Raw genomic sequence first — 27062 nt, 5'->3', positions numbered from 1 at the left:
CAGAAAAGCTGAACAAGATGGAACGGTTGAAACAGGTAACGTTAACCTAGCTAATGGTTGACTCTTATCTGTTTACATTTTCATGGGGAAATCACCCACATTTAAATGCTGTAGTGATAGATTGCAATTTCAAAATAAGATGTGCAATTTCTATTTGTACATATTTTGCATGCAAATAGTAGCCTATGTACTTAAAACAACTTTAAAGGAACAATTAAAGACATGCATGTGTTTCATATTAAGTATATAAAGGATCAAACAAATTACAACCTTTCTTAATAGGATAAAACTGCATCTTGTACAGCTTTTAAATCAATATGGCTTCATTAAAACATGACAAGATCATGAGGGGTGTTTACTGTAATAGGCAAGTAAAATTCCAAATAAAATTGTCAGCTGTCCTTTGTGTTACAACCCTCACTATTTTTGTCTGAACTACAGATGGAGGATGACTCTATCTACAATATGAGTCAGAGCAGAGGATATTCAGTTCTCCCACCGTTGCCCATGGCTTGTAATTCACAACCCTCAGAACTTTATCAAGTATGAGTAACAATCTAATGATCAGTTTTGCTCAGATTTTTGGCAAGTTAAACACACTAACCCTTGTGCTACCATACACTATATTAACATCTGAGCTGTTTATTTATCTCAGAGGGTCTTGAGGCACAGTCATTACCCGCCCATCCTCCAGACCAATTCTTGGATTCAAGCAGTTCCCTTTAAAGAGCAACGTCACCACCGTAATCCCAGTGCGTCTATTGGAAACAACTACAGTCCAGCAGCCCAGGACCTTAATATGGTTACACTTCAGCACAGACGACGCACTTTCCCAAAACCAACTGGGACTTGTATCCTTTCTTGTTCCTCTCAAATCAGACACTGGTCTGTGTGAGCAAGGGAAGCCTGTGTGAAACAGTCTTAGATTGCAATGCTTTTTAGTATGTCAACATGATTATTTAGATTGTTAACACTTAAGAATGCTGTAGAATCAGAATGGATTTTTGATCTTAATGAGGATTTAGCATATACCCCACCAGGAAAGAGACAAGCAATTACACCAAGAAGAAGGTAATTACGTCCTTAAAGGAACACATTTCAGCAATAGCTTAACTTTTAGGATGTTCTTTTACTTGAAGCACTTGATGTGATTTGTTCATGTTTTCACAGGGGTACATCTTCTCATACTTTAACCTCACCTCGGCCAAAGTCTAGACTGAGAAACGTTTGCACTCCCAGCAGCCGGCCTATGAGTCCTAAAGAGCAATTGGACATCATGCGCAGCCACGAGGAGAAAATGAGGGCCATGCAGACAGAACCTGATGAGAGAGACCTGGAAGCAAGTATCATTGAACTCAGTAATGAATGTGTCGGTTGCTGATTTTAATCTTTTGAGTTTCCCTTTTCTGACACATCGTTAATCTTAACTTCACTCACACAGAGGTATATGTACTACATCACCAATGGTGTCCCCAGCTCTGTGCTGCCCCCCTTGCCATGCCAGCAGATGACAAACATCATGCGCCTGCTGCCTCCTGATACTAAGGATAGTAGTAAACACCTCCAGATTTTAAGGGCAAAGATGGAAGACGAGGTCAAAAGAGATTATTACTTCAGCCTAAAGAAGAGCATAGGTATAAAACATTCTTCAATTGCAGTATTGTCTAGACATCCTAGGTGTAAGCCAGTATCGCTTCGATACTGATTTTATAGACAGTCTGAACTCCACTTCAGCTTTTGTTTACATCTGCTGCTATCTCTATGTATGTGCTAGCACATTTTGTTACTTCATTTAACCAAAAAAACTGTGTGTTCATATATATGACCGTATGGGTTTCAAAAGCTACTCACTCTAGTTAGACTTAATCAATCTATCTTGTCTTCAATGTTGTTTCTTGTCAGTGGACTACATTCTGATGGACCCATCTGAGCGCCAGCGACTGTCCATATCTAGCATCCCCAAGCCCTTTCCCAGGAGGGTGATCCGTGCGCCAGTGCCCTGGGCTGCCAGTTACAAGGAGGCCCACACGTGGCAAAGCCAACATCTATTTACTGTCAGTCAAATTATGGTTCTCCTGCAGGATGTCTGGCTAAACAGGTACAGAAATGTGCTGTACTGTGCATTCAGTGAGGGATAGATTATATTTATTTATTTATTTACCCAAATCTGATTTTTAAACTTTTGTCCGAACCCGGCCAGACCCACCAGGTCCTGTCAGGCACGAGTTGGGTATTTGCACTCTAATGTATATGGGTTTTTTGTCTCCTCTTTTTCCTCCTTTTTTTCCCTCTGCTTCCTATATTTTGTTTTAGTACATAGGTAAAACTGTAAAATTGTGTTTTAATAATTTATGTGCAAACAAATACAATGAATAAAAAGTCAAATAAAATCTTCTTTCAGCTTTGCTTCCTTGAGATTTGTTCGACTGGGGGACCTTTTCTCCACCAACCTCCCCCTCCTGCCATCTGAGTTTGAAGAGTTTGTCCAGAGACAGTGCCAAACCACAAGAGATGAACTGGCCCAAAAGTGAGTATTGCCAGTTTTCCATAGCATCTCAAAATAGCCAGACTGTCAGTGAGAACATAGATAAGTTGATGTCCAGACTTAATCATTGTAGTGTGTCTTTTCATTGGCTGCTATAGTATGTACACAACCAAGAGAGCTAATCCTGTTGTAGGTGTGGTGTCATGTTTCCACCTTGTCCACTTTGTTAGACCCATGTCAGGCTGCCTTTCAGGGGATTGATTTACACACTGCCTCACTTTAGGATTCCATTGCATCCTTTGTGTATCCTTTGTATGGAGGTATAGCCTGTTTGACAGTGGAGCAGCCCTGTAGGATGCCTGGCTCCATCACTGAAATATGAGCCATTGCAATTTGTAGAAACTAGCTGCTGTTTGTTTATTTTCATGTTCGTAATTTGCACCGGCTTGGTTACCATTATTCAGCAGTGTCTCAGCTTCTATGGCAGCCATACTCAACCCAGAGGACATTATGTGTCTCTATTGTGTCAATAAGAACCAGGGAATAAATAAATGATATAATAACTGCAGTAACAAGTACAGTCAGCTTCAGGTATTCTATTACCACACATGCTCTTGGAAGGGGATTCTGGTTACAACAAAGAGAAGAATTGTTACTGCCAGTGCTATGTGACCTAAATCCAGCCCAGGCACACATTTGGACTGGTTTGTGAATTTGACTGTTCATTTGACTGTTAAAATAATGCAAATTTTGTAAAAGTAGCAGTTTTCAGATTAATTACATGTGCGAATGCACCCAAAAGTAGAGATGTTTACTGCTGTAAATAGACACTGTTCACTGCACTTCACAAAAGAAAGTCTTCCATTGATTTAAAGTGAAGCCACAAAGAGGAAAAACACAAAATGAACAAGATTATGCACCATAGTTCCTCTGCACAAGTGAAAAACAAATCTTTTTTTTCTAAATCAGTTCCCCATATATATAGTTTTGTGTCTGGACCTTTTTTTTAATTGATTTCATACATTTGGGGGGGAAATGGAAATAAACATTGATTATTTTCTGCATATTCTGATATTCATATAATTTACATCACTATTAGTGGGTATATTTTTGTTAATATTACCTTTTAATTCTTCTTATGTTTGATATTAAACACAAAAATTAACAGGCAGAAGTGTACTCATCACAAGCATATTCTTTCAGGTGGCTGCCTCAGTGTGCGTCAATCCTCAACACCTTTAAGGACCTGTGGTTGCCCCTCATACACGAGAGTGAGGATGTGGCTCCAGTGGCTGTCCAGGAGTTCTTCAGCTGTGTGGCTGCTCTCATGTCATTGCAACTCCGAAGCTTGGTCACAGAATCATTACAGGAGCTTTTATATTTCTTCACTGTGCATGAGGTTTGGACAAAAGGTGTAGTTGTTCCATTTTTGTTAATGTGTGTTAAAATGGTCTTTTACCCAAATCTACTCATACGTTTTTTTTCTGTGTTCTTCAGGACGGCAATGACTTTGGCGAGGTGTTTGATGAGATGAAGTATGTTCACTCTCAGGTGCTGCTGGTTAAGCTACACGTGAATGAGCCTCACATTGACTTCAGTCCAAGCTTTCAGGAATGTTGGGAGCTCATCCACAGAGCTTTCATGGAAATCATCAGCAGTGCTGAGAAGCTCCCAAGGGTACAGTATTCCCTTAGCACCACAAGCTTTACTGATCTTATTGCCATCTATTGTATATGACACAATACACAGTGTTGGTTCTGTATTTATAACCTGTGACTGATATGCTGTGGCCAGGTGGAATGTAACCTCTTTCCTGATATCAAGAACTTGTACCTCTGCACCGTCAGTCCTGATGAGTCGCTGGTTACAAACCTGATCGACAAAGCCAAGGACATTTTCCACAAAAACACTGTGGGACCTAAAAAGTAATAATGCATGAACTGAATTTATGTCTTTCAATTTTTCTGATGTACCAGCAAGTGTAAAGGAACTGCTGCTATACCATCTCATTCAATCTTCAGGTATTTGAATATATATAAAAAATACAGAAACCTACTGGACCATGCAGCAAAGCAGGATGTATCAGCTTTTCTCAAAGAGAAGCACTCATTAGAAGGATTTACAAAGGTAATCTCAAATATACATTCAACTTTTTCTTGTTTTCAACTGGCATTAGCCATCTGCTTGCTTTGCCAATGTCCTGGTTCTCTCAATCTTCAGAAAACTGAGAGCATTATTGACTTGAGGAAGGAGATTGCCTCACTGCGCATTACGGTGCCCCTGTCCATGTTTTGTCTGTATGCTGGCAAACTGAATGATGACCTGTGTGACCGTGCCGAGAGACTGAAAGACCAGATCATCACGTTTGAAGTGGAGGAGAACCGAGAGCTTAACAAGGGGTGAGAGGAAACTCTGCCTCCTTAAATTTTCATGACTTGAACAGTGGAAAGTGTCTGATAGATTCAATATCTGATTCATTTTCTTTGTTAAGTTTGAACGGCAAATCATTTGTATGTTGACCTAAATTTGAGGAGCGCTCGCTATCATTCTTTCCCAGGATTTGTCAAAAGTACGAGGAGATTACAGAGACCATCAGATGCACGCCAGAAACCACGGAGGAGTTGGTGTCTCTCCACCAGTACATTCAAAAGACTAATGATGTGACCATTCACAAGCTGATAGATGAGATTGATGAGGCAGCATACCACCTCAGCTTCCTCCTGGACTATGCCACCCTACCCTGTATGTGAAACCTCTTGTTGTATTTGTAACAACAGTCAAAAGAAATGACATGTAACATACACAAATGCTACCAAAAAGTATATATTTTATCAAGCTGTATGTATGAATGTTAGAATAAAGCAATTATGTCAGTCTTTTCTTTCTCTTTTTCTTCCTCTAGCTGATGACTTGAGGCTGAACTCCCGTGTATTTCAGTGGCCCAGTCAGATCCTGACTGAGCTTGAAGACAGCAAGACTCATCTGGCCACCATGAGAGAACAGGCCGAGGACTATCTCCAAACAAGGTTAGTGAATGAACACTTTTCACTCCCCTGGCCTCACACAAGTGGTACCCAATCTCCCACATGATAATTGTTTGGCTGCAAAATGGAGATTTAGATTTTTTTTTTTTTTTCACTTTGATTTTTAATGAGAATTTTTCCTTTACAAAGGTGGATCAACTGGATCAAAATAATACTAAAACAAGTAAAAACCCATAGAAAAACACATGGCAGACACTTTCTGTCCATATTCCATTTTTTTTTTCTCAATCAAGTTTTTTGTTTTGTCGTTGTTTAGTCATAAATATTGTCCATTTCATCCATTTCTCTTTGAACTGAGCTTCCTGTAGCCTTAAGCGGTGTATCATTTTTTTCCATTGTGTAGATTTCCTCTACCAGGTGAGGCCATTGTTCTTGTGTAGGGGTGTCTTCCCTTCCCCATTTCTTCGTGATAGCTTTCTTAGCTGCTATTAGTAGTATTTTTACCAGGTATCTGTCCTTCATTTTTATATTTTCTTCACATAGGTTACACAAATACAATACCTTATAAGACATTGGAATCTTATATCCAAGTATTTTCAGCAATGCATCGTGTAAAATTTTCCAGAACCATCTGATTTTATCACATTTCCAGAAAATGTGCGAGTGATCCACATTCATTATTCCACAGTCTCTCCAACAAGGCATATTTTTATTCAACTGTTTACTCTTGATCTTGGAGATTTAGATTTTAATACATCCCTTCCAAAACCTACGCATGATGTCACACTCACAACGTCCATGTTTTTTACTGTCTGTTCGCTCAAATTGCTCTTATAGTAGGCCAGAAATGAATGACATGCATAAGAACACCTTTTTTAAGAATCTTTCCCATGCTGCTCAGTAGTAGGCCTCATATAGTCTCTGACGCACCAAACTAAAGTGTCTCCTAAGCGAGAGTCTCCCACAACTGAAATGACACCTACTACTGTATATCTCAATATGACTATCTCAGGATCTTAGACTTTGACCAGAGGCTGCAGGATGTGGACAAGGAGATACAGGCCTTTAAGAAGAAGGAAGTGATGAACATGGAGGAGATGAAGAATAATGTTGGAAATCTCAGCCAGATCACTGCCAACCTGGAGTCTGCGCTCACTGAGCTAGAGGCGAGAAATACTGCACTCTCACAGCATGTACTGGATACCACAAACACACCTGTGCTCATCCTTCTGATTTGAAAGCTTTGATAACCAATGTAGATCATACTGATCATCCTGAAAGTCGCACCACTGTCATTTCTACAGCATATCAACAAAGAGCAGACTTTGCTGGAAAAGGACCAGAGCCAGTTCCCAATGCTCCAAACTTTGATATCTGACAAACAGCCGTATGAGCAGCTCTGGACCACAGCACTAAACTTTCAAAGCATGTCAGAAGAGTGGATGAATGGTAGGTGCCACACACTGGGGAAACTACACCCATTTCTTTTTTTTTTTCTTACAGTGACTGAATGACTGCATTTTACAATCTCTACATGGCACAAATAATGCCACACAGCAAGTGTAAACATGACACACAGTCATTTTCACGTTGGTGTAATTCCTTTATCATTTACCTCCTAGGTCCTTTCCTACACCTGGATGCTGAGAAGATCTCTGAGGAGTTGGACATCATGTGGAGGACTATGCATAAATTGAATAAGTCTTTCTCTAATCTTCCTGGGCCTTGTCGTGTGGCCAAAAGCTTCAAAAGCAAGATAGACCAGTTCAAGCAACACCTGCCCATCCTGACGACCATCTGTAACCCCGGCATCAAAGACCGTCACTGGGAGAAGGTCAGCACCAATAGAAATCCAGTGTCAGATTCACTTTGTAAGGACCAAGTGTCCTACGTCTCCTGTGATCCATGAAGCTCATGTGAATAATTAATGTGTCGGCAGATGAGCAGCATTGTGGGCTTTGATGTCAAACCGGGTGTGAACAGTTCACTGCTAACCATGTTGGACCTGGGGCTCTCCAAGTTCTCTGATAAGTAAGACATTACACCATGCTGGAATACATGTAAAGAGCCAAATGAATGTGCTGAAAACCGTATGAGGAAAAGTCACCTCAATTTTATGTTAATAATACATTTGCAGAATTATTCACCATGATCACAAGGTGATGGATCTTTTTTTTTAAACATCTGCCCTAGGCTGGAAGAGATTGGAGCTTCGGCCAGTAAGGAGTACTCTCTGGAAAAATCCATGGCGAAAATGAAAAATGAATGGGCTGAGCTCCGGTTCTCTTTCACTCCATACAGAGATACAGTATGACAGACACATACATAATCACATACTTACCACAAGCTAAAATGCTCACCGTCTTCCTAGGCATCACATCTTGAATACTGAAATATTACAATGAATTAGCATGTTGGTAATGTTGCAGCCCATGGATTTTCATACATAGCATTGACACGAGCTTGTCTTAAATATGTTTGATGTTCCGTCATAGGGTACCAATATTGTGTCAGCGGTGGATGACATCCAAGTGCTTCTTGATGACCACATTATTAAGACGCAGACCATGCGAGGTTCACCTTTCATTAAGCCAATAGAGACTGAGTGTAAGGTAAGACAGGGTAACATAAATCACTCTTTCTTCACTCGAGCATGTGATGACAAGGATAAAACCTTTGCAGTGTAGGTCAGTAGGTGTGAAAAGGAGATGATGCCATAAAGAAGATAATGTTGATGTGTCCTTTTCATCTTTGCTCAGAGAATAGAACAGCGGTGCTGGCTCATCATATTGCGTTATAGATCATTTTCAGAGGTAATTAACTTTCATATTAGTGATGAATCGCACGTATGTGTATGTACCTGCGGTAGGATAGATGCTAAAGCCCCAAAAGTAACTCTTGTGTTTGCAGTAAGAGATGGTCTGAGCAGGTGGAAATGCAAGCACAATTTCATGCCAGAACAAGTAACAAAATTGCCTGTTCTGCATAAACACAACCTCAGCAGTGCCACTCTATACAGCAGTGAGAGAGGCTTTGTTTGGAGCCATAAAATTACCATAACAAAGGCTTGAAACAACCTGTTTGAGGAATGCAGACTAATAGAACCACTTCACAATAATCTTCTGAATCCACATCTCTTTTTATGGACTTGCATTTAAAAGGTTTTGTTTACACTACCGTTTTTGTGTATTATGTCATTATCATGCTGTTATCTCGTTTTTCCTTTTTGTGGGTTCTTGCTTTCCAGAAGCTTTCAAAACAGTTGTTGTAAAACCTTTACTTTAATGCACTAACCAACTATAGGCAGATATCCAACCTGCCATTCATCAGTAAGATACTCGAAAAGATAGTTTCAGGGCAAATTACCTCCTTTCTCAAAGAAAATAACATCCTGGAGGAATTTAAATCAGACTTTGGAACAGACCACAACACTGATACTGTTCTTACTAAAATAATCAGCAGCCTCAGGTGAAATTCCGCTGAAAATATTTCAATTCTTGTCCCCTTAGCAGCGTTTGATGCTATTGACGATTATATCTAATCATTTGTCTTGAAAAGTTCGACTGTTTATTGAAGTGGTTCAGAACATACATCAGAGTTTCTTTTAGCATTTAACCAGCTATGACTTTACTGATACAGGCCTGAAACTCCCTCCTGTGCTTAGTCTCGCACTTATGCACTTCTTTTAAATGCTGTATTTTACGCATTCTAGTTGCTCTATTTGTAAATTCATTATTATTAATATTTAGTAGGGTTTATTCTCTCTTATGTTTTGCCTTTAATGTCTTCTATTCTCATCCTTGGTGTCTTGGTTTTATTCTTCATCTTACTTTATATGACTATGGCATTCGATCCCTGTTTTTATTTTCATTTTATGTCTACTTTCATATGAAGATCCATTCTATATATTCAATCCTCACCTTATTTTTGCTGTTATTATCAAGTGAGTTTTATTATTCTATTTCTGTTTTTATTCGAGTCACGGTTCAGAGGTCAGAGGCTCAGGCACAGATGAAGGACTCAGTACACACCTGAAGTTTACACAAGAATTTATTTACAATGAAGTGACCACAAAAACCCCAGAGTGCTGTATACTATAACCAGTGAAGTGAAACCAACTACCAAACTAACCCTATACTATACGATTTTGAATATAAGCTCAAATGGTGATAATACTGGACAGGAGCACACAACTCAGGGGAAACAAGACTAGCAAAGGAACATTAAATGCTGAACACAGGAAACCAACAAAGGAACTAGGGCACACTATCAAATAACTAGGAACAAACTAAGGCTACCAGCAAAACATACATACATAACAAAAAACGGGACCAATGAGAGAAAGGGTTTACTGATGGAGGCTGAGGGATAGGCTTGGATGGAGCAGCTGGAGGTGAGGCAGGTGGCAGCGGGTAGGTGTAACAGAAGAAGTGGATCGACCAGGGAATGAGCTCAAGAGTTGGGAAGCTGAGTTGTCAGGAATCAGAGGCGAACCAGGCGGCGGGGGTGGTCCAAACTAAGGCAGAGCAAAAGAAAGCAGAATTACTTTCAAACACAAAAGACAAAGAGCAGACTTACTATTTTCGAGGCGCTGGGAATAAACTAACAGAGTGTAGTTTACAGTCCAGCGTCGAGCCATGGACTGAGGCCGGTATTTATGGCAGAGGGAGAACAATAACGCAGGGGTAGACCACACCCCGCCACAGGTGAGTGGAGTTGCTAACGGGCAGATTCACTGCACCTGTCTGTACCTCACACACCAGCCTGCATACGCCCACCTGAGGAAAGAGTGTAAGAGAAAGAGGGAGAGATAGGAGGGGAAAGGGGAGAAGAACAATATGAAGTACTTGGCGCATGTAATTTCTTATTTATGAAGCACTTTGAACTAAATTTCTTGTATAAAAGGTGCTATACAAAAAAAGATTGTTATTATAGCTATGAGATACAACAGTAGCTTGTAGTTGTGTTAATTGTGTTATTCTCACCATTATTTTCCTGCCTAGCAATGGGAGGACAAGCTGCTGAGTATGCAGGACATCCTAGACTCCATGCTTAGGTGTCAAGCTACTTGGCTCTACCTTGAACCGATCTTCAGCTCTGAGGACATCATTGCCCAGATGCCTGAGGAGGGACGCAAGTTTGCCATTGTGGACAGCTACTGGAAGAACATCATTGGTGAAGCGGTAAGACCCTCTTGACACATGACCTCTCGTTTTAGTTAGCAAATATTGAGTCACATGCACTTTGCTTGCTGTGATTTCACTGGTCCAGGTTAAGGATACACGTGTGCTGGTGGCTACAGGCCAGCCCAACATGTTGGAACGGCTGCAGGAGTCCAATGTCTTTCTAGATGACATCCAGAAAGGCCTCAATACCTACCTGGAGAAGAAGAGGCTCTTTTTCCCCAGGTTTCAACCAATAGTACTAGACCTAAAAATACATTCTAATTACAGAACATACAAATGACACATTAACACTCCTTCTAAGGGTCTTGTCAAGTGGTAGTTTTGTTGCCTGTCTCCTCTTCATCCTCATCACATTCCCAGGTTCTTCTTCCTGTCAAACGACGAGTTGCTGGAGATACTGTCGCAGACCAAAGACCCACTTTGTGTGCAGCCCCACCTGAAGAAGTGCTTTGAGGGCATTGCCAAACTAGAGTTTACAGAGGACATGGCCATCACTGGCATGATCAGCTCTGAGAAGGAGACCGTGCCCTTCACAGGAAAGATTTATCCAGCCCAAGCAAAGGTATAGAACAGGCCGTGTGTTATATATAGTGTCAGTGGTTGTTTCACATATTTCTTCATTAAATTGATCGATTTATACAATCCCAATTCCAAACAAATTGGACCGAGTAAAAGGTAAATAAAAACAGAATGCAATCATTTGTGAACGAACTGTGTTTACCAGCAGCAGTTTTACAAAGTGTTCCTGAGTTCATGAAGTAACATCCTTTATACAGTCATGTATTTCACAAAGTGGTTATACCTCGCTCCATCCTCACTTGTGAATGACATGACACTGTCACCTGCTACCAATCAACCTGTTTACCTGTGGAATGTTTGAAACAGGTGTTTTTGGAGCGTTCCACAACTTTCCCAGTTTTTGTTGCTCCTGTCCCAACTTGTCTAAAATGTGTTGCTGCATCAAATTTGGAATACGCAGATACTTACAGAAAACAATAAAGTTGATGAGGTAAAACAATCAATATGTAGCCTTTTTACTGTTTTCAATTGAGTTTATGTCAAAAAGGATTTGCGAATTGGGGTTGTATAAACTATATATTTATCATATGTGGTGTACTATGACCATTTGATTTGCAGGGCATGGTCGAGAAATGGCTGCTGCAGGTGGAGAACCTCATGCTTACAAGTGTTCGACATGTCATCCATCAAGGAGTGATTGAGTATACAGAGGTATTTGGAGATATAACTTTGTAACTTTGTAATGAACTTAGGCTGACTGACAGTAGATGTAAGCAAGTTGTATTGATACTGGGGACTTTTTTATTATGTTTTTTCAGTCAGTCAGTCTTTTGGAGCAGTATTGAAATGTTTGTTGACAAAAGGTGCTTAAATGAAGTTAGTGTAAATTGCACATCTCTGCCACTTTCTGGTTGAGGTTAAGCATTTTCCATGAATAGTGTAAAAATTCTCATGTCTGCTGGGTAGTTCTTTCTGTCTTTTCTTTTTTTTCTTTTTTTCTTTTTTTTTTTTTTTTTGCTGTAGGTGCCCAGGAAGAAGTGGGTGTTACAGTGGCCCGGACAAGTTGTCATTTGTGCCTCCTCCATCTTTTGGACTGCTGAAGTATCTGAAGCTATCCAGACCAACTCTCTGCCTGTCAGTCTTTAGATGTATCAGTACATCCTAGCTTCCATGTAGAAAGACAACTTCTAAGCCCAACAGTTACATAGTTATTACACGGTAGTCTAACCTCTGTACTGATTTTCCATTCCACTCAAAGGCTTATGTGGAGAAGTGCAATGCCCAAATTGCTGACATTGTGGAGCTTGTGCGTGGAAAGCTACCAGGAGGGGCAAGAATGACCCTTGGTGCTCTTACTGTTATAGATGTTCATGGTAATATAACTGTTATTTTAAAGGGATAAAATACATTCTCTTGATTAAATCTATCTTGCAGAAAAAACTCTTGTGTTTTTCCTCTCCTAGCTCGTGACGTTGTGGCAAAACTGGCAGAGGACCGCATCTCCTCACTGAATGACTTCGCATGGATTTCTCAGCTGCGTTACTTCTGGGAGGATGGAGATGTGATGCTGCGCATGATCACCACCTTCTTGAAATATGGCTATGAATATCTGGGCAATTCCCCCCGTCTTGTAATCACACCGCTTACTGACCGCTGCTACAGGTAACTTACAGTTGATTTGATTCCTCGTCCTTGGCTATGGATGCAGAGCCACAAAACACAATGCCATATGAACAATAACTGTATGCAGATTCTAACATACTGTAACTCACATGTCCAAGATGTGAAGATCTCTTGTTGTTTCTTTCGGTCAAATGACTTTGTGCTGCACCAGAACTCTAATGGGGGCTTTGAAGTTGAACTTGGGGGGAGCTCCTGAGGGTCCTGCTGGAACTGGCAAGACTGAGACCACAAAAGATCTTGCAAAAGCTTTGGCTAAGCAGGTATACCAAATCAGTTTTCAATAAATCAATGATATGCATTTTGTTTATGGTTTTTCTGTAGTGGTATTGAAGCTATTATTTGCTTCTAGTGTGTGGTGTTCAACTGCTCTGATGGGCTGGACTACAAGGCCATGAGTAAGTTCTTCAAAGGACTGGCTCAGTCTGGAGCTTGGGCCTGCTTTGATGAGTTCAATCGTATTGAGGTGAGCACAGCTGTTGTTATACTGGTCAAATCTGTGTGTATCTGGTAAATCGAATTACCAAAATACCCAATCTGTTTTAACTGAAGTATGGTATAGTATATTACTGAACAAATACTATGTTAAAATTGGATTTGTTTTTTCTTTGTTGTTATTGTTGTATTGAAAAATGCTAATGATAAAACTTGAATGGTCAGTTTAGCATTTCAGGTAAAGAATCGGGTTAAGTATTTTCATATAATGTATTTTCAATCAAGTTTGCATATTAACAAAATCTGTTTGTGTAGTTTCTGCAGTTCAGAAGGATGTAGAGATGCTTTTTTCTTTCATGCCAAGTTGATTGGATTATTTTGATGCACAACTATATTAAGAAAATATAGCTTTAGTCTTGTCTGCATTGTACAAGCACGTTATCATATGTCAGAATATCTCATCATTTAATGCCTTGCGTACTAATATACAAATTTGTTCACATAGTTACTCATAATGTGTGTGTGTCACAGGTGGAGGTGCTCTCTGTGGTGGCTCAACAGGTCCTCTGCATACAACAGGCCATTGCCAAGAATTTGAAGACCTTCCTGTTTGAGGGGACAGAGCTGTCACTCAACCCGACCTGCTCTGTGTTCATCACCATGAACCCTGGTTATGCCGGCAGGGCCGAGCTCCCTGACAACCTAAAGGTACATCACCATAGCCCTGCAGTATAGTCTTCAACATCACTCAGCAGAGCAGAATCATATAATGACTGGGAGAGTGAGAATAAGATGCCGGAACTGGATGTAAACCCATCAATATTGTTGTCTTGTCGAAGGCACTTTTCCGTACAGTGGCTATGATGGTGCCAGACTATTGTCTCATTGGAGAAATCTCGTTATACTCCATGGGCTTCATTGAATCTCGCAGGTATGTGTGAATGGTGTCCTGGACTGAATATATTTAGTAAGCATATTTTTTTCTGGGCTAGTCGCCCGTTTGGTTGATTCACCAAGCCTCATACAGCTCCAATTTTACTGACAGTCTGGCCCAGAAAATTGTGGCCACCTACCGTTTGTGCTCCGAGCAGCTGTCTTCCCAACACCACTATGACTACGGAATGCGAGCTGTGAAGTCTGTGCTGACTGCAGCAGGGAATCTGAAGCTGAAGTATCCCGAAGAGAACGAGAGTGTGCTGTTGCTTCGGGCGCTGATGGACGTCAACATGGCCAAGTTTCTAGCACAGGATGTGCCGCTGTTTCAGGTGACACATTTTATGCCAAATCCAATTGCATATCTACATAGAAATCAGTTGTTTTAGTAATTATCCCGTTCAATTCTCCCACTGCTGCCTCCAGGGTATCATCTCTGATTTATTCCCTGGCGTCATCCTTCCAAAACCAGACTATGATCTCCTCCTCAAGGCTCTTAATGACAACATTGCTGAGCTCAAGCTCCAGCCTGTCCCATGGTTCATTGACAAAATTATCCAGGTACCAAGGCAGAGTACTGTTAAGGCTCATGACGTTTGTTTGGTTAGTTGTTATAGTATATGACAACATATATATAGCATATTTTAACCACATGAATTAACTCAAAATTTGTGATTGTGTCTAGGTGTATGAGATGATGTTGGTACGCCATGGTTTCATGATAGTAGGGGACCCTCTAGGAGGAAAGACTTCTGCATATAAAGTTCTTGCTGCTGCCCTTGGAGACCTTTATAAAGGTGGGTAGTTCAATTAACATTTATTTTCTAGTTGCCACCATGGTTTGTACCATATATTGGCCCCAAGCAAACAATTAGCAAAGATTAGTCTGTTTCTGTAATTATTATTCATACGGGTTTATTGTCTCTCATTTCACTTTTTCAGCCAAGTTGATGGAGGAGTTTGCTGTAAATTACTGCATCATCAACCCCAAGGCCATCACCATGGGCCAACTTTATGGCTGCTTTGATCCAGTCAGCCATGAGTGGTCTGATGGTGTCCTGGCCACCTCCTTCAGGAATCAGGCTATCTCCACCTCAGAAAATCGACAGTGGATCATCTTTGATGGGCCCATTGATGCTGTGTGGATTGAGAACATGAATACTGTGCTGGATGACAACAAGAAGGTACTGGCCATTTTAATGCCTTCCTCGCTGTAGTTTTTTTCTTACTGCTGTCAAAAACACTTTCTATGTGTTAAATGCTGATAGCAATTAATTAGCCAGCTGGCCGATCAGGCTCTCCGTTCACTGAAACACTTTACAATTAGATATCTCAAAAACTGCTTGCAAGATTTTAATGACCTTTGGTCTGAGCATATCATAGTTTTTGTAAAGGCTTTGCCTTTGATTTCCAGTCTTTAAATAGAAGCCTCTGTCTCGTTCACTCTATTCTCTGCTAGCTTTGTCTGATGAGTGGCGAGATCATCCAGATGAGTCCCAAGATGAGTCTGATCTTTGAACCTGCTGACCTGGAGCAAGCCTCCCCAGCTACTGTCAGTAGGTAAGCAACACAGACAGAAGCTACAACAGCAACTACAGTATATAGAAAGCACACAACGTGAGAGTTTTAGATTAAGTTACTGTACTGAATGTAACTATCGTATCGTCTGAAGGTGTGGTATGATCTACATGGAACCCCAGCAGCTGGGCTGGTCCCCTCTCAGAGATTCCTACATGAGCACATTGCCTGAAAGTGTGAGCACTGAGCACAGGAAACTGGTGAGATTGCAAGCATGCATAATGTTACTTTTATATCCTTTAAGATGCCATATGCAGTGTCTTATATGTGCTTCCTTGATCTTTTGTCCCACAGATTGTGGACTTGTTTGATTGGCTAGTTCAGCCCTGTCTGGACTTTATAGACAGGGAGTGTCGCTTTGTGGTTCAAACATCTTCCATTCACTTGGCCTACAGTCTAATGAAGTTGTACACCTGCCTCATGGGTTAGTAAGAATTTAATTGATAATTTATAAATATTTCTTTTAATCGGTGTGTGTGTGTGTGTGTGTGTGTGTTAACATTCCTGTCTACACCCAGATGAAATTTCTGCATCAGGAGCAAGTGGAACACAGATGTCCAGCCAGCAGATAACAATGTGGCTGCAGAGTCTCTTCCTATTCGCCATTGTATGGACTGTGGGTGGGACCATCACTGGGGACAGTCGTAAGAAGTTTGATGTGTTCTACCGCAATCTGATCATGGACATGGACGATGAGCACCCTCGGCCTAAGAGTATCAAACTCAAGAAAAACAACATCTTCCCTGAGAGAGGTCACAAAATTAAAAAAAATGATTCATAAAGCTACTATACCAATTGCTTTTGCAATATGCTTTTTTTTCAACATTAGTCATGCCTGATGTTTGCTTGTTGTTTTCCAGGCACTGTCTATGACTACTACTTTCATAAGAATGGGCAAGGACAGTGGAATGTATGGACTGATTCAATCACAAATGAAGAAAACGTCATTCCAGCTGGAGCCAGTGTGAGTGTGTTTTAGTCACAGAGGTTACTGCTGCTAAAGATGTCACTGTGGATGTCCATGTTCGCTGAGACTCTGCTTATCCTCAGGTGTCAGACCTCATCATCCCAACCTTGGAGACGGCACGTCAGCTTTTCTTCCTGCGTACCTACCTGGCACATGAGATACCCATGCTCTTTGTCGGGCCTACTGGCACCGGCAAATCTGTCATCAACAAAAGCTTTTTGGTAAAGCTGCCTAAAGAGCAGTACACACCAAACTGTATCGACTTCTCAGCCCGGACCTCAGCAAATCAGACCCAAGACATCATAATGGCCAAGTTGGACCGAAGAAGAAAGGGCGTGTTTGGACCTCCTATGGGAAAGAAGTGTGTCGTCTATGTTGGTAAAGATAGACACCCAACAGCATAATCCCATTCTGCTGGGTTACAAATTGATTATTCAAGCAGGGTGTCACATATTAAGAAGTATTTGAAAGTAATCTCTTCTACGCAGATGATCTAAACATGCCAGCTAAGGAAGTCTATGGCGCCCAACCTCCAATTGAGTTGTTGAGGCAGTGGATCGACCATCATCATTGGTATGACAAGAAGGACACCTCTAGACTGAACATAGTGGACGTGCTGTTTCTGTCTGCAATGGGGCCTCCTGGTGGTGGGAAAAATGCCATTACAGGTACTGTTGAAATAGCTGTTAAAATATTAGTGATTTCTGTAAAGAAAGCAGCCGCAGTAAGGTTCACTGTTACTGACAGAATGTTTGAAATGCTAGGCCGCTTCACCCGCCACTTGAATATCATCTCAGTTGATTCCTTTGATGATGAAACGCTGACCAAGATATTCAGCTCTATTACTGATTGGCACTTCAGCAAAGGTTTTGATGCCTCATTCTACAGGTAACTTTTCAAATATGTATTCAAATGTCATATAGTGGTAGAACTATACAAATTATTTTTGTCAGAAATATGTGCTGATTTTTTCTAATGCCCAAGGTTAGGCAAGATCATGGTGCAGGCCACCATGGCAGTGTATAAGGATACCATGGACAGTTTCCTCCCCACCCCATCTAAATCCCACTACATCTTCAACCTGCGGGATTTTGCTCGAGTGATACGAGGCGTGCTCTTGGCTCCACATACCCACATGCAGGTAAGAGTGGAAACAATAGTGAAATGTTTAAATTAATTGCTCTGAATTGCTGTATTTCTTCCTCATATTCTCTTTACGTCAGGATGGAGACAAACTGATCCGCCTGTGGATCCATGAAATATACCGCGTTTTCTATGACCGACTTATTGACAACAAAGACAAGGAGACATTCTTTGGCATCGTCAAAGAGATAACCTCAAACTTCTTTAAGCAGAATGTAGAAAAGGTACATAATTGACTCGTGCACACACACACACACACACCGAAATAATTTCAGCAAAGTAAAAACCTTTTTTTTCAGTTCTGTCACTTTGCTTGTTATTTGTGCTATCAGATACATTTTGTTCTTAAATAACTACATCTGTGTTTATGCGCTAGTGGGAAAGTACAAATATAAGGATTTCCGAACTCAGCTAGGTACTAAACAGCTCTGTAGTCATAAGCTTTTTCCTTCACCATGTCAGACCCAGAACATAAACAATTAACAAGCAAACTATTGGAGAAACCACTGCTTTGTATATTGTAATGCAGTGTGGACTAGATTTAAGACTGTAGTTTCTGTGTTTAATTTTAAAACTCTTCCATTGTTGTCTAGCTCCTGAGCCATCTTAGCCCAGATGGCAAGGTAGCAGACGAGAGCATCCGTAGCTTATTCTTCGGAGACTATGCCAAGCCTGATTCTGATGTTAAGGCCTACGATGAAATCACAGACTTATGTGCCTTACAAGAGGTGATGGAATTCTACCTGGATGAGTACAACAACTGCAGCAAGGCACCCATGTCCCTTGTAATGTTCAAATTTGCCATTGAACACATTTCCCGCATCTGTCGTGTGCTGAAACAAGACAATGGCCACCTTCTACTCGTTGGCATTGGTGGTTCAGGGCGTCAGAGTGTCACTAAGCTGGGCACCTTCATCAATGATTACGTCCTGTTCCAGATCGAGTTAACCAAGAGCTACAGCATGTCAGACTGGCGTGATGACCTGAAGCGGGTAATGCTTAAAGCAGGCATAGAGGGAAAGAGCCTGGTGTTCCTGTTCAATGACAGCCAAATTAAGGATGAGGCCATGTTAGAAGACATCAACATGCTGCTTAATACCGGTGATGTGCCTAACATCTTCGCTGCAGATGAGCGTGCTGACATCATAGAGAAAGTGCAGGGAATCGCCCGGATTGAGGGCAAAAAGATTGATGCCACTCCGCTCTCAATGTACAACTTCTTCATTGACCGTGTGAAAGCCAACCTTCACATTGTGCTAGGTAGGCACCTTTAAGTGTCCTTTTTTCTTTTTTGGCTGAAGTTTAAGTATTTGTAACTGGTAATTGTTGTATTCAACAGCCATGAGTCCTATCGGTGATGCATTTAGGAACCGTCTTAGGATGTTCCCCTCCCTTATCAACTGCTGCACCATTGACTGGTTCCACGCATGGCCAAATGATGCTTTGGAGATGGTGGCCCACAAGTTCCTAGAGGATGTTGAAATGGACAGTGACATCAGACTGGAGTAAGGACATAAAAAGGATGCAAAAAAGTAGCACTCGTTCCAGCTGCTTAACAAAGCCATGGACTTGCTTTGCATCTAGCACTGTGTAGTATACCCTCATTTTGTTGTTTTGTTTTTTCTGTGATCTCAGGGTGGTGGGGATGTGCAAGACCTTCCAGACAAGAGTCAGAGAGATGTCTCAAAGGTACTTCTCCAGACTAAGGAGACACAACTATGTCACGCCCACGTCCTACCTTGAACTCATCCTCACCTTTAAGACACTGCTCAATGTTAAGAGGAAAGAAGTGGATACTGCGAGAAACCGCTATATTGTTGGTCTACAGAAACTGGAGTTTGCTGCATCTCAGGTGATGCACCCTGTCAAGCGGTAGTGGATTGAGTGGTACCTTGTGTCTTTGACCAAAATGAATTGTGTTGATGCATCATCATCCAACTTAAAACTATATCCACAGGTGTCAGTGATGCAGGAGGAACTGACGGCCTTGCAGCCAGAACTCATCCAAACCTCAGCTGAAACAGATAAGATGATGGCTAAGATAGAGGGGGAATCAGTGGAGGTGGATGCTAAAAAAGAACTTGTCGCTGCTGATGAGAAAGTGGCTAATGAAGCAGCAGCTGCAGCCCAAGCCATTAAGGTATTCATGTATTTTAGGAGCCACTGCAAATTGTCCATAACTTATGTAGCTTTCAAATCTTTTTTTCTAAAATATAGCTGCCAGTTGTTTTCAAGATGTTGCAGAAGGTATATGCAGTATTTCACTTTGTATCAGATTTGATGTGTACTGGTTGTCTTTCAGGATGAGTGTGAGGGAGACTTGGCAGAAGCAATGCCTGCACTGGAGGCTGCCCTGTCAGCCCTGGACACCTTAAAACCTGCAGACATAACAGTAGTCAAGTCTATGCAGAACCCACCAGTTCTAGTTAAACTAGTCATGGAGTCCATCTGTATCATGAAGGGCATCAAACCTGAGAGGAAACCTGATCCTAGTGGTTCAGGTAAGATCGTAGCTTTAAAAGTATGATTTTCATATGCCATTCTCATCAACAAAGGTTTATATTGTACTTTTGAAATATACAACTATTCAGCTCAATGTAAAATATGATGACAGAATTCCATTTTATATATATTTTTTTTTCAGGTAAGATGATTGAGGACTTCTGGGGACCCTCAAAGAAGCTCCTTGGAGACTTGAAGTTTTTGGAAAGCCTCAAAGCCTATGACAAAGACAACATCCCTGCCCCCTACATCAAGAAAATCAGAGACAAGTTTATCGACAACCCAGAGTTCCAGCCCTCTGTTATTAAAAATGTGTCTTCAGCTTGTGAGGGCCTCTGTAAATGGGTGCGAGCAATGGAAGTGTATGAGCGTGTAGCCAAAGTGGTAGCCCCCAAGAAGGAGAGACTGAAGTTGGCTGAGGATGAACTGGCTGTACATATGGAAACGTTGACTGTGAAAAGAGCTGAGCTGAAACAAGTTCAGGACAGGCTACAGAACCTGAATGATGACTTGGATGCCATGATTAACAAGAAGAAAGAGCTGGAGGACAACATTGAATTGTGTTCTCAGAAGCTGATCAGAGCAGAGAAGCTGATAGGAGGACTGGGTGGAGAGAAGGACAGGTGGACAGAGGCTGCAAGGCAACTAGGGATTAGGTATATATATATACATATATATATATAAAAGATATATATCAGGCCTGCCAACTCTCACACGTTGACTGTGAAACTCGCGCAATTGACACTTTTCACATGCCCTCAAGCCACATTCTTACACAATGAAAAACAAATTCACAACTGATAGCATCACAGTGTGAAAAAGGACACTGACAGCAGACAGACAAGACAAAGCAGCACAGTGCAACAGCAGCACCATGCAGCTGTTCAATTCAGACCATCAGGAAAGTGAGAAATATACACAGATGTATTATATTGTCATTTATTCCCATGCATGCTAGAATCTCAGTCAGTATCTGCTGCTGCCAGAATGAATGATGAACATCCCTGTAACCACGGGGTGAGTTACTGTGGTTATCGGGACCACCTCTGTCACTTCTCATGATTCCCAATAAGAGGTTTGTAGGTTAGTATAATGTAATATTATGACTGATTGAAAACTATTTCACCTTGTTCTGTTTCTAAGCTGGTATTCTAGTTTAATGAAATCTAGTTTGTTTGTTTTCTGAACAAAATTATCCTCCAGAACCCACTTTTTTGAACTATGTGTTTTGGTTCTTCATTTACTTTTCCCCTCATCCTCAGATACCCTGGTTAGGCTTGGTCTCCTGTTGCTTTGATGTCTGAAGGTTGGCAAGTTTGCTGATTAACCATGCGTATTCATCATTGACCATGATTACTGACTTGGCTTTTTAACGATTAATTCTTTAAAATTATGAATTTGGTTGCTGAAGTTTTTGCACAAAATCCGTAGGTGTTGAGGAGTGATGACCCTGTCCCCTGCAGTGGGTAATGTCACAGAAAGCCAACTCATAAAATGCCCCCGCTTCACTGATACCAACCAAATCTCACTCTAAACTAAATCAATTGACAAGTTGGTAGTCCTGATATGTGTGTGTGTGTGTGTGTGTGTGTGTGTGTACACATTAATTTTCACTGTTAATCATGATGTATGGTGTGCTGTGTCCAAGTATAATACTGATGAAATTGGTACTATATTTCCCCTCTGCAGATACACCAACCTGACAGGTGACATACTCCTCTCTTCTGGGGCTGTATCTTACCTTGGAGCATTTACGGTGGACTACCGTATTGAGTGCCAGGAGCAATGGCATATCCTGTGCCAGGAGAAGAAAATCCCCTGCTCTGAGGACTTCACTCTCAGCAGCACTCTGGGTAACCAGGTGGCCATCAGGGCATGGCAGATTGCTGGACTGCCAGTGGACTCCTTCTCCACAGACAATGGTATCATTGTGTTTAACTCCCGTCGGTGGCCCCTGATGATTGACCCTCAAGGTCAAGCCAACAAGTGGATCAAGAACCTGGAGAAGGCTAATAAACTCTCTGTCATCAAACTGTCTGATGGAAACTATGTGAGAATCTTGGAGAATTGCATCCAGTTTGGAACCCCAGTTCTTTTGGAGAATGTTGGAGAGGAACTTGATCCGGTACTTGAACCTGTGTTGCTGAAGCAGACCTTCAAACAGCAAGGTGTCGAGTACATAAAAATAGGGGAGAATATCGTAGAATATTCTAAAGACTTTTTGTTCTACATGACCACTGGACTGAGGAACCCTCACTACCTCCCAGAGGTGGCTGTTAAAGTCTGTCTGCTAAACTTTATGATCACACCACAAGGCCTACAGGACCAGCTTTTAGGGCTTGTAGCAGCCAAAGAGAAACCTGAGCTGGAAGAGAAGAAGAACCAGCTCATTCTGGAGAGCTCTGCCAACAACAAGCAGCTGAAGGAAATTGAGGACAGGATTTTACAAGTGCTCTCTGCTTCTGAGGGGAACATCCTGGAAGATGAGACTGCCATTGAGGTGTTGTCATCCTCCAAAATCCTCTCTGAGGAAATCTCAGACAAGCAAAAAATTGCCAGTGTCACAGAGGAAGAGATTGATGCCACTCGCATGGGTTACCGTCCTGTGGCTGAGCACTCCTCCATTTTGTTTTTCTGTATTTCAGAATTGGCCAACATCGAGCCTATGTACCAGTACTCCCTGAGCTGGTTCCTCAACCTCTACTTACATTCCATTGCCCAGAGCCTGAAGAGTGATGATGTGGCTGAAAGGATCAACAACATAGTTCAGCACTTTACCCTCAGCATCTACAATAATGTGTGCCGCTCGCTTTTTGAGAAGGATAAGTTGCTTTTCTCCCTGCTGCTCACTGTAGGCATCATGCAGGGTAAGGGCCAGGTTGAAGACCAAGTCTGGCGTTTCCTTCTAACAGGTGGCATCGCTTTGGATAACCCTTACCCCAATCCTGCACCAGAGTGGCTGTCTGACAAATCCTGGTCTGAAATTGTCAGGGCGTCCAAACTTCCAAACCTTGATGGTTTCTTTGGACATGTCCAAGACAACATCTCCAAATGGAAGAAGCTCTATGATTCTGGAAAACCCCATAAGGACCAGTTACCTGACCAGTGGAGGGAGTTGGAGGGGATGGACAAAATGATAGTAATCAGGTGCTTCAGACCAGATAAACTGGTTCCAGCAGTGCAGGACTTCATAGTCGATAACATGGGACAAGCTTACGTTGAACCTCCCACCTTTGACCTGACAGGGAGTTACAAAGACTCCAACTGCTGCTCTCCTCTCATCTTTGTGTTGTCACCAGGATCTGATCCAACTGCAGGTGATTCATTGAAGACTTCTGACTTCTTTCCACATTTTAACACACGATAGCTCCACACTGTCAAGTCAGTTTACAATTAAATACAGAAGGAAACTTCAGAAGTGAATCCTGATTTTACTTTTGAATGCAAAAAGTCTTTAATAGAGTATTGCATTGTTTCTTCAGGTCTTCTGAAGTTTGCTGATGACCTAGAAATGGGGGGCAGTAAGACCCAAACCATTTCTCTTGGACAGGGACAAGGACCCATAGCAGCTCAGATGATCGACAAAGCCATCAAAGAGGGCACCTGGGTGGTACTGCAGAACTGCCACCTGGCCACCAGCTGGATGCCCACTCTGGAGAGGATCTGTGAGGAAACTATCACCCCAGAGAACACACACCCTAGCTTTAGGTAACAGATTCTATGCAGTGAGTTTAACCGAAACATGTTCTTGCATAGAGAAGGTGATAAAAGGCAACTTCCTTCTCCCCAGGTTGTGGTTGACAAGTTATCCATCTGACAAGTTCCCAGTCAGTATCCTGCAGAATGGGCTGAAGATGACCAATGAGCCTCCTAAAGGAATAAGAGCCAACCTGTTGCGCTCCTACCTGAGTCACCCCATCTCTGACCCAGCCTTCTTTGGCAGCTCCAAGAAACAGGTCATTTGGCAAAAGCTCCTATTTGGCCTCACCTTCTTCCATGCTCTAGTACAGGAGAGGAGGAACTTTGGACCTCTGGGTGAGAAACAAACTGTACCATCTGCTGTTCGACCTGGTGTTTTACCCTGGATCATTTCAATGTGGTTTTTCATTGTGATATTTGAATTATTAGTATGTTTATTTGGCCTTTGTTCTGTCATTGTGTATAAAAACAATCCTGTTGCCGTTGTTTGTTCAATTCTCAGGTTGGAATATTCCCTATGAGTTTAATGAGTCTGATCTGAGGATCAGTATGAGGCAGATCCGGATGTTTCTTGATGAATATGACGAGGTCCCGCTGGAGGCCCTCACATACCTTACGGGTGAGGTGAACATGTAACACATCAGGGTTTTCATTTACACCAATGAAGCTGTCAGGAAGGTGATTTTCTGAGTAGGCAGGTGCACTAATCGGTGATCATTATCATAAATAACACCTCCTGACCCCTTTACCTATATGAAAATGTCTAAAGACGGGGGTGGCTCAAACTTGACAATTCCGCTCAATACAAATCATAACAATATCCTTGGATTTCCAATTTTATCTTGGATTTTGATGATCTCTTTTCTTCTCTTTTCAGGTGAGTGCAACTATGGCGGCAGGGTGACAGATGACAAAGACAGACGTCTGCTGCTGTCACTTCTATCTAAATTCTACAGTTGTGAGCTGATAGAGCAGGAGTGCTACCACCTGTGTGAGGGAGATATGTATTATGTTCCAGCTCATGGTCCCTATCAGGTACAGTCAGAGTCTGGTCAATTCCTAATTAATACTGATCAATGCTACAGCGCACGATGGCCATGGATGTCATTATCAGTCATGATGTGACATTAAGCAGCTGTTTTTTCATGGCCAAAGTAAACGCAGGCTTGCTTTTCAAATAAACACAACAGCAGCTGGATAAATGGTTTTAATCACAGAGTGCAGTATTTGTCTGGAATGAAATCGAGTTATTGTTTGGCCTTGAGGGCACAGTGTTGAAGATCAGTTATCAGTCAAGTAATTCTTTAATCATCCCATCTGATAAAGAAATACATTTTCAAAGATGTTTCGCTTTATTCCAGGCGTATGTTGACTACATTCGCAGTCTTTCGATTTATGCCGATCCTTGCGTGTTCGGGCTTCATAGCAACGCTGACATCACGAAGGATAACCAAGAGACCAGTCAGCTTCTGGATGGAGTCCTGCTGACGCTGCCCAGACAGACAGGAGGCGGGGCTAAATCTCCTCAGGTTTGCACTGCCGCTTGTCTGCGTTAACATTGTGTCTTATGCTAATTTCCCAGAGGAAACAAGACGTGCAAACTTGTTGTTTTAAATTCAAGCTTTGTGATGTCATCTGTTTGTGCTTCAGGAAGTAGTAGAGGAGCTTGCAGAAGACATCCTGTCTAAGCTCCCAGCAGACTTTGACATACAAATGGTGCTGGATAAATACCCAGTCATGTATGAGGAGTCAATGAATACTGTTTTGAGGCAAGAAGTCATCCGCTTCAACAGGTAATAATAACAACTTGTGCTGCTATACAAGTAAATATTTATATTGGAAAAGACAAACTTAAATTACCAAAAACTGGGTTTGTGGAGGACACACTGACTTATAGTTAATACTCACATTTGTCTCCCCTCCCGACAGACTCATTCATGTGGTGCATGTCAGCTTGGTAAACATCCGCAAAGCTTTGAAGGGCCAGATCGTTATGTCTGCTGAACTTGAGAATGTCTTCAACAGTATGCTGGTGGGCAAGGTGCCCGCTATGTGGGCAGCCAAGTCATACCCTTCTCTCAAGCCAATGGGGAGCTACGTGACTGATCTCTTAGCCAGGCTGCATTTCCTACAAGTAAGAATTATGATTGTTCTGGGTCACCCAGACCTCGAGCGAAGGTTACGTATTTGGGACATGACTGGCAAGATGAGTGGAGCACAGACTAAGTCATTCAAGTCCAACAAAATCCATCTATTACATTCAGATTATAGTAAAGCAACACTGGTTTTATAGAGAATAGACTTTTTAGGTGTACTAATATCGATACATTTACTTGGATGTCTGTCTTGACAGGATTGGATTGATAACGGCCCGCCTACAGTCTTTTGGCTCTCTGGCTTCTACTTCACCCAGTCATTTCTTACTGGAGTGGCTCAGAACTTTGCCCGGAAGTACACCATCCCCATAGACTACATTGGCTTTGAATTTGAGGCATGCATTGCTAACCTTTCTCAGTGTTTGTGGTCATACTCAGTCATAATTATTTAGTAGTAATGGGGATATATTGGTTGGATATTCATGCTCAGTTGTGTTCTAGGTAACCAAAGAGGAGACCCACATGGATGAGAAACCAGATGACGGGGCCTATGTTAGGGGTCTTTTCATGGAGGGGGCGCGCTGGGACAGAGGCAACATGGTCATTGGAGAATCCCTTCCCAAGATCCTATTTGACTCATTGCCCATCATCAAGCTCAAACCAGGAGAAATGGCCAAGTTTCAGCATGAAAACGTCTACTTTTGTCCTGTTTACAAAACCAGCGCCCGCAGAGGGACCTTGTCCACCACTGGTCACTCCACCAACTACGTCCTCTCCATCGAGCTGCCCTCTGACAAGCCACAGCAACACTGGATTAACCGCGGGGTGGCATGCCTCTGTCAACTGGATGACTAA

At 41.9% G+C, this 27062-nt stretch overlaps 1 protein-coding gene across 1 annotated transcript; it reads left to right on the top strand.

The window, feature by feature from the left end:
- Positions 1-8: 8 nt before the first annotated feature.
- On the top strand, positions 9-27062 carry dnah3 (dynein axonemal heavy chain 3). Its single transcript, XM_041954819.1, has 62 exons — positions 9-35; positions 442-543; positions 656-851; positions 1026-1071; positions 1171-1339; positions 1442-1634; positions 1903-2098; positions 2402-2527; positions 3689-3884; positions 3983-4162; positions 4280-4410; positions 4507-4612; positions 4706-4884; positions 5043-5227; positions 5388-5511; positions 6482-6635; positions 6774-6918; positions 7092-7303; positions 7409-7500; positions 7663-7777; positions 7965-8081; positions 10473-10652; positions 10741-10877; positions 11016-11217; positions 11793-11885; positions 12198-12308; positions 12433-12547; positions 12638-12836; positions 13009-13117; positions 13207-13320; positions 13821-13997; positions 14129-14220; positions 14335-14554; positions 14649-14783; positions 14908-15019; positions 15165-15406; positions 15682-15782; positions 15895-16000; positions 16095-16224; positions 16319-16552; positions 16661-16764; positions 16851-17145; positions 17256-17435; positions 17532-17655; positions 17752-17908; positions 17991-18134; positions 18504-19170; positions 19250-19415; positions 19546-19762; positions 19868-20050; positions 20213-20411; positions 20555-21068; positions 22102-23729; positions 23895-24120; positions 24203-24447; positions 24614-24730; positions 24989-25146; positions 25473-25640; positions 25762-25904; positions 26041-26245; positions 26465-26602; positions 26709-27062. The coding sequence occupies exons 1-62, from the start codon at positions 18-20 to the stop codon at positions 27060-27062; spliced, it is 12123 nt and encodes a 4040-aa protein (XP_041810753.1). The 5' UTR covers positions 9-17.

This window comes from Chelmon rostratus, chromosome 16 (assembly GCF_017976325.1).
Source record: "Chelmon rostratus isolate fCheRos1 chromosome 16, fCheRos1.pri, whole genome shotgun sequence".
Taxonomy (NCBI): Eukaryota; Metazoa; Chordata; class Actinopteri; order Chaetodontiformes; family Chaetodontidae; genus Chelmon; species Chelmon rostratus.
Note: the sequence above shows the minus strand (reverse complement) of the source record. Positions and strands in the feature narration are given on the sequence as shown.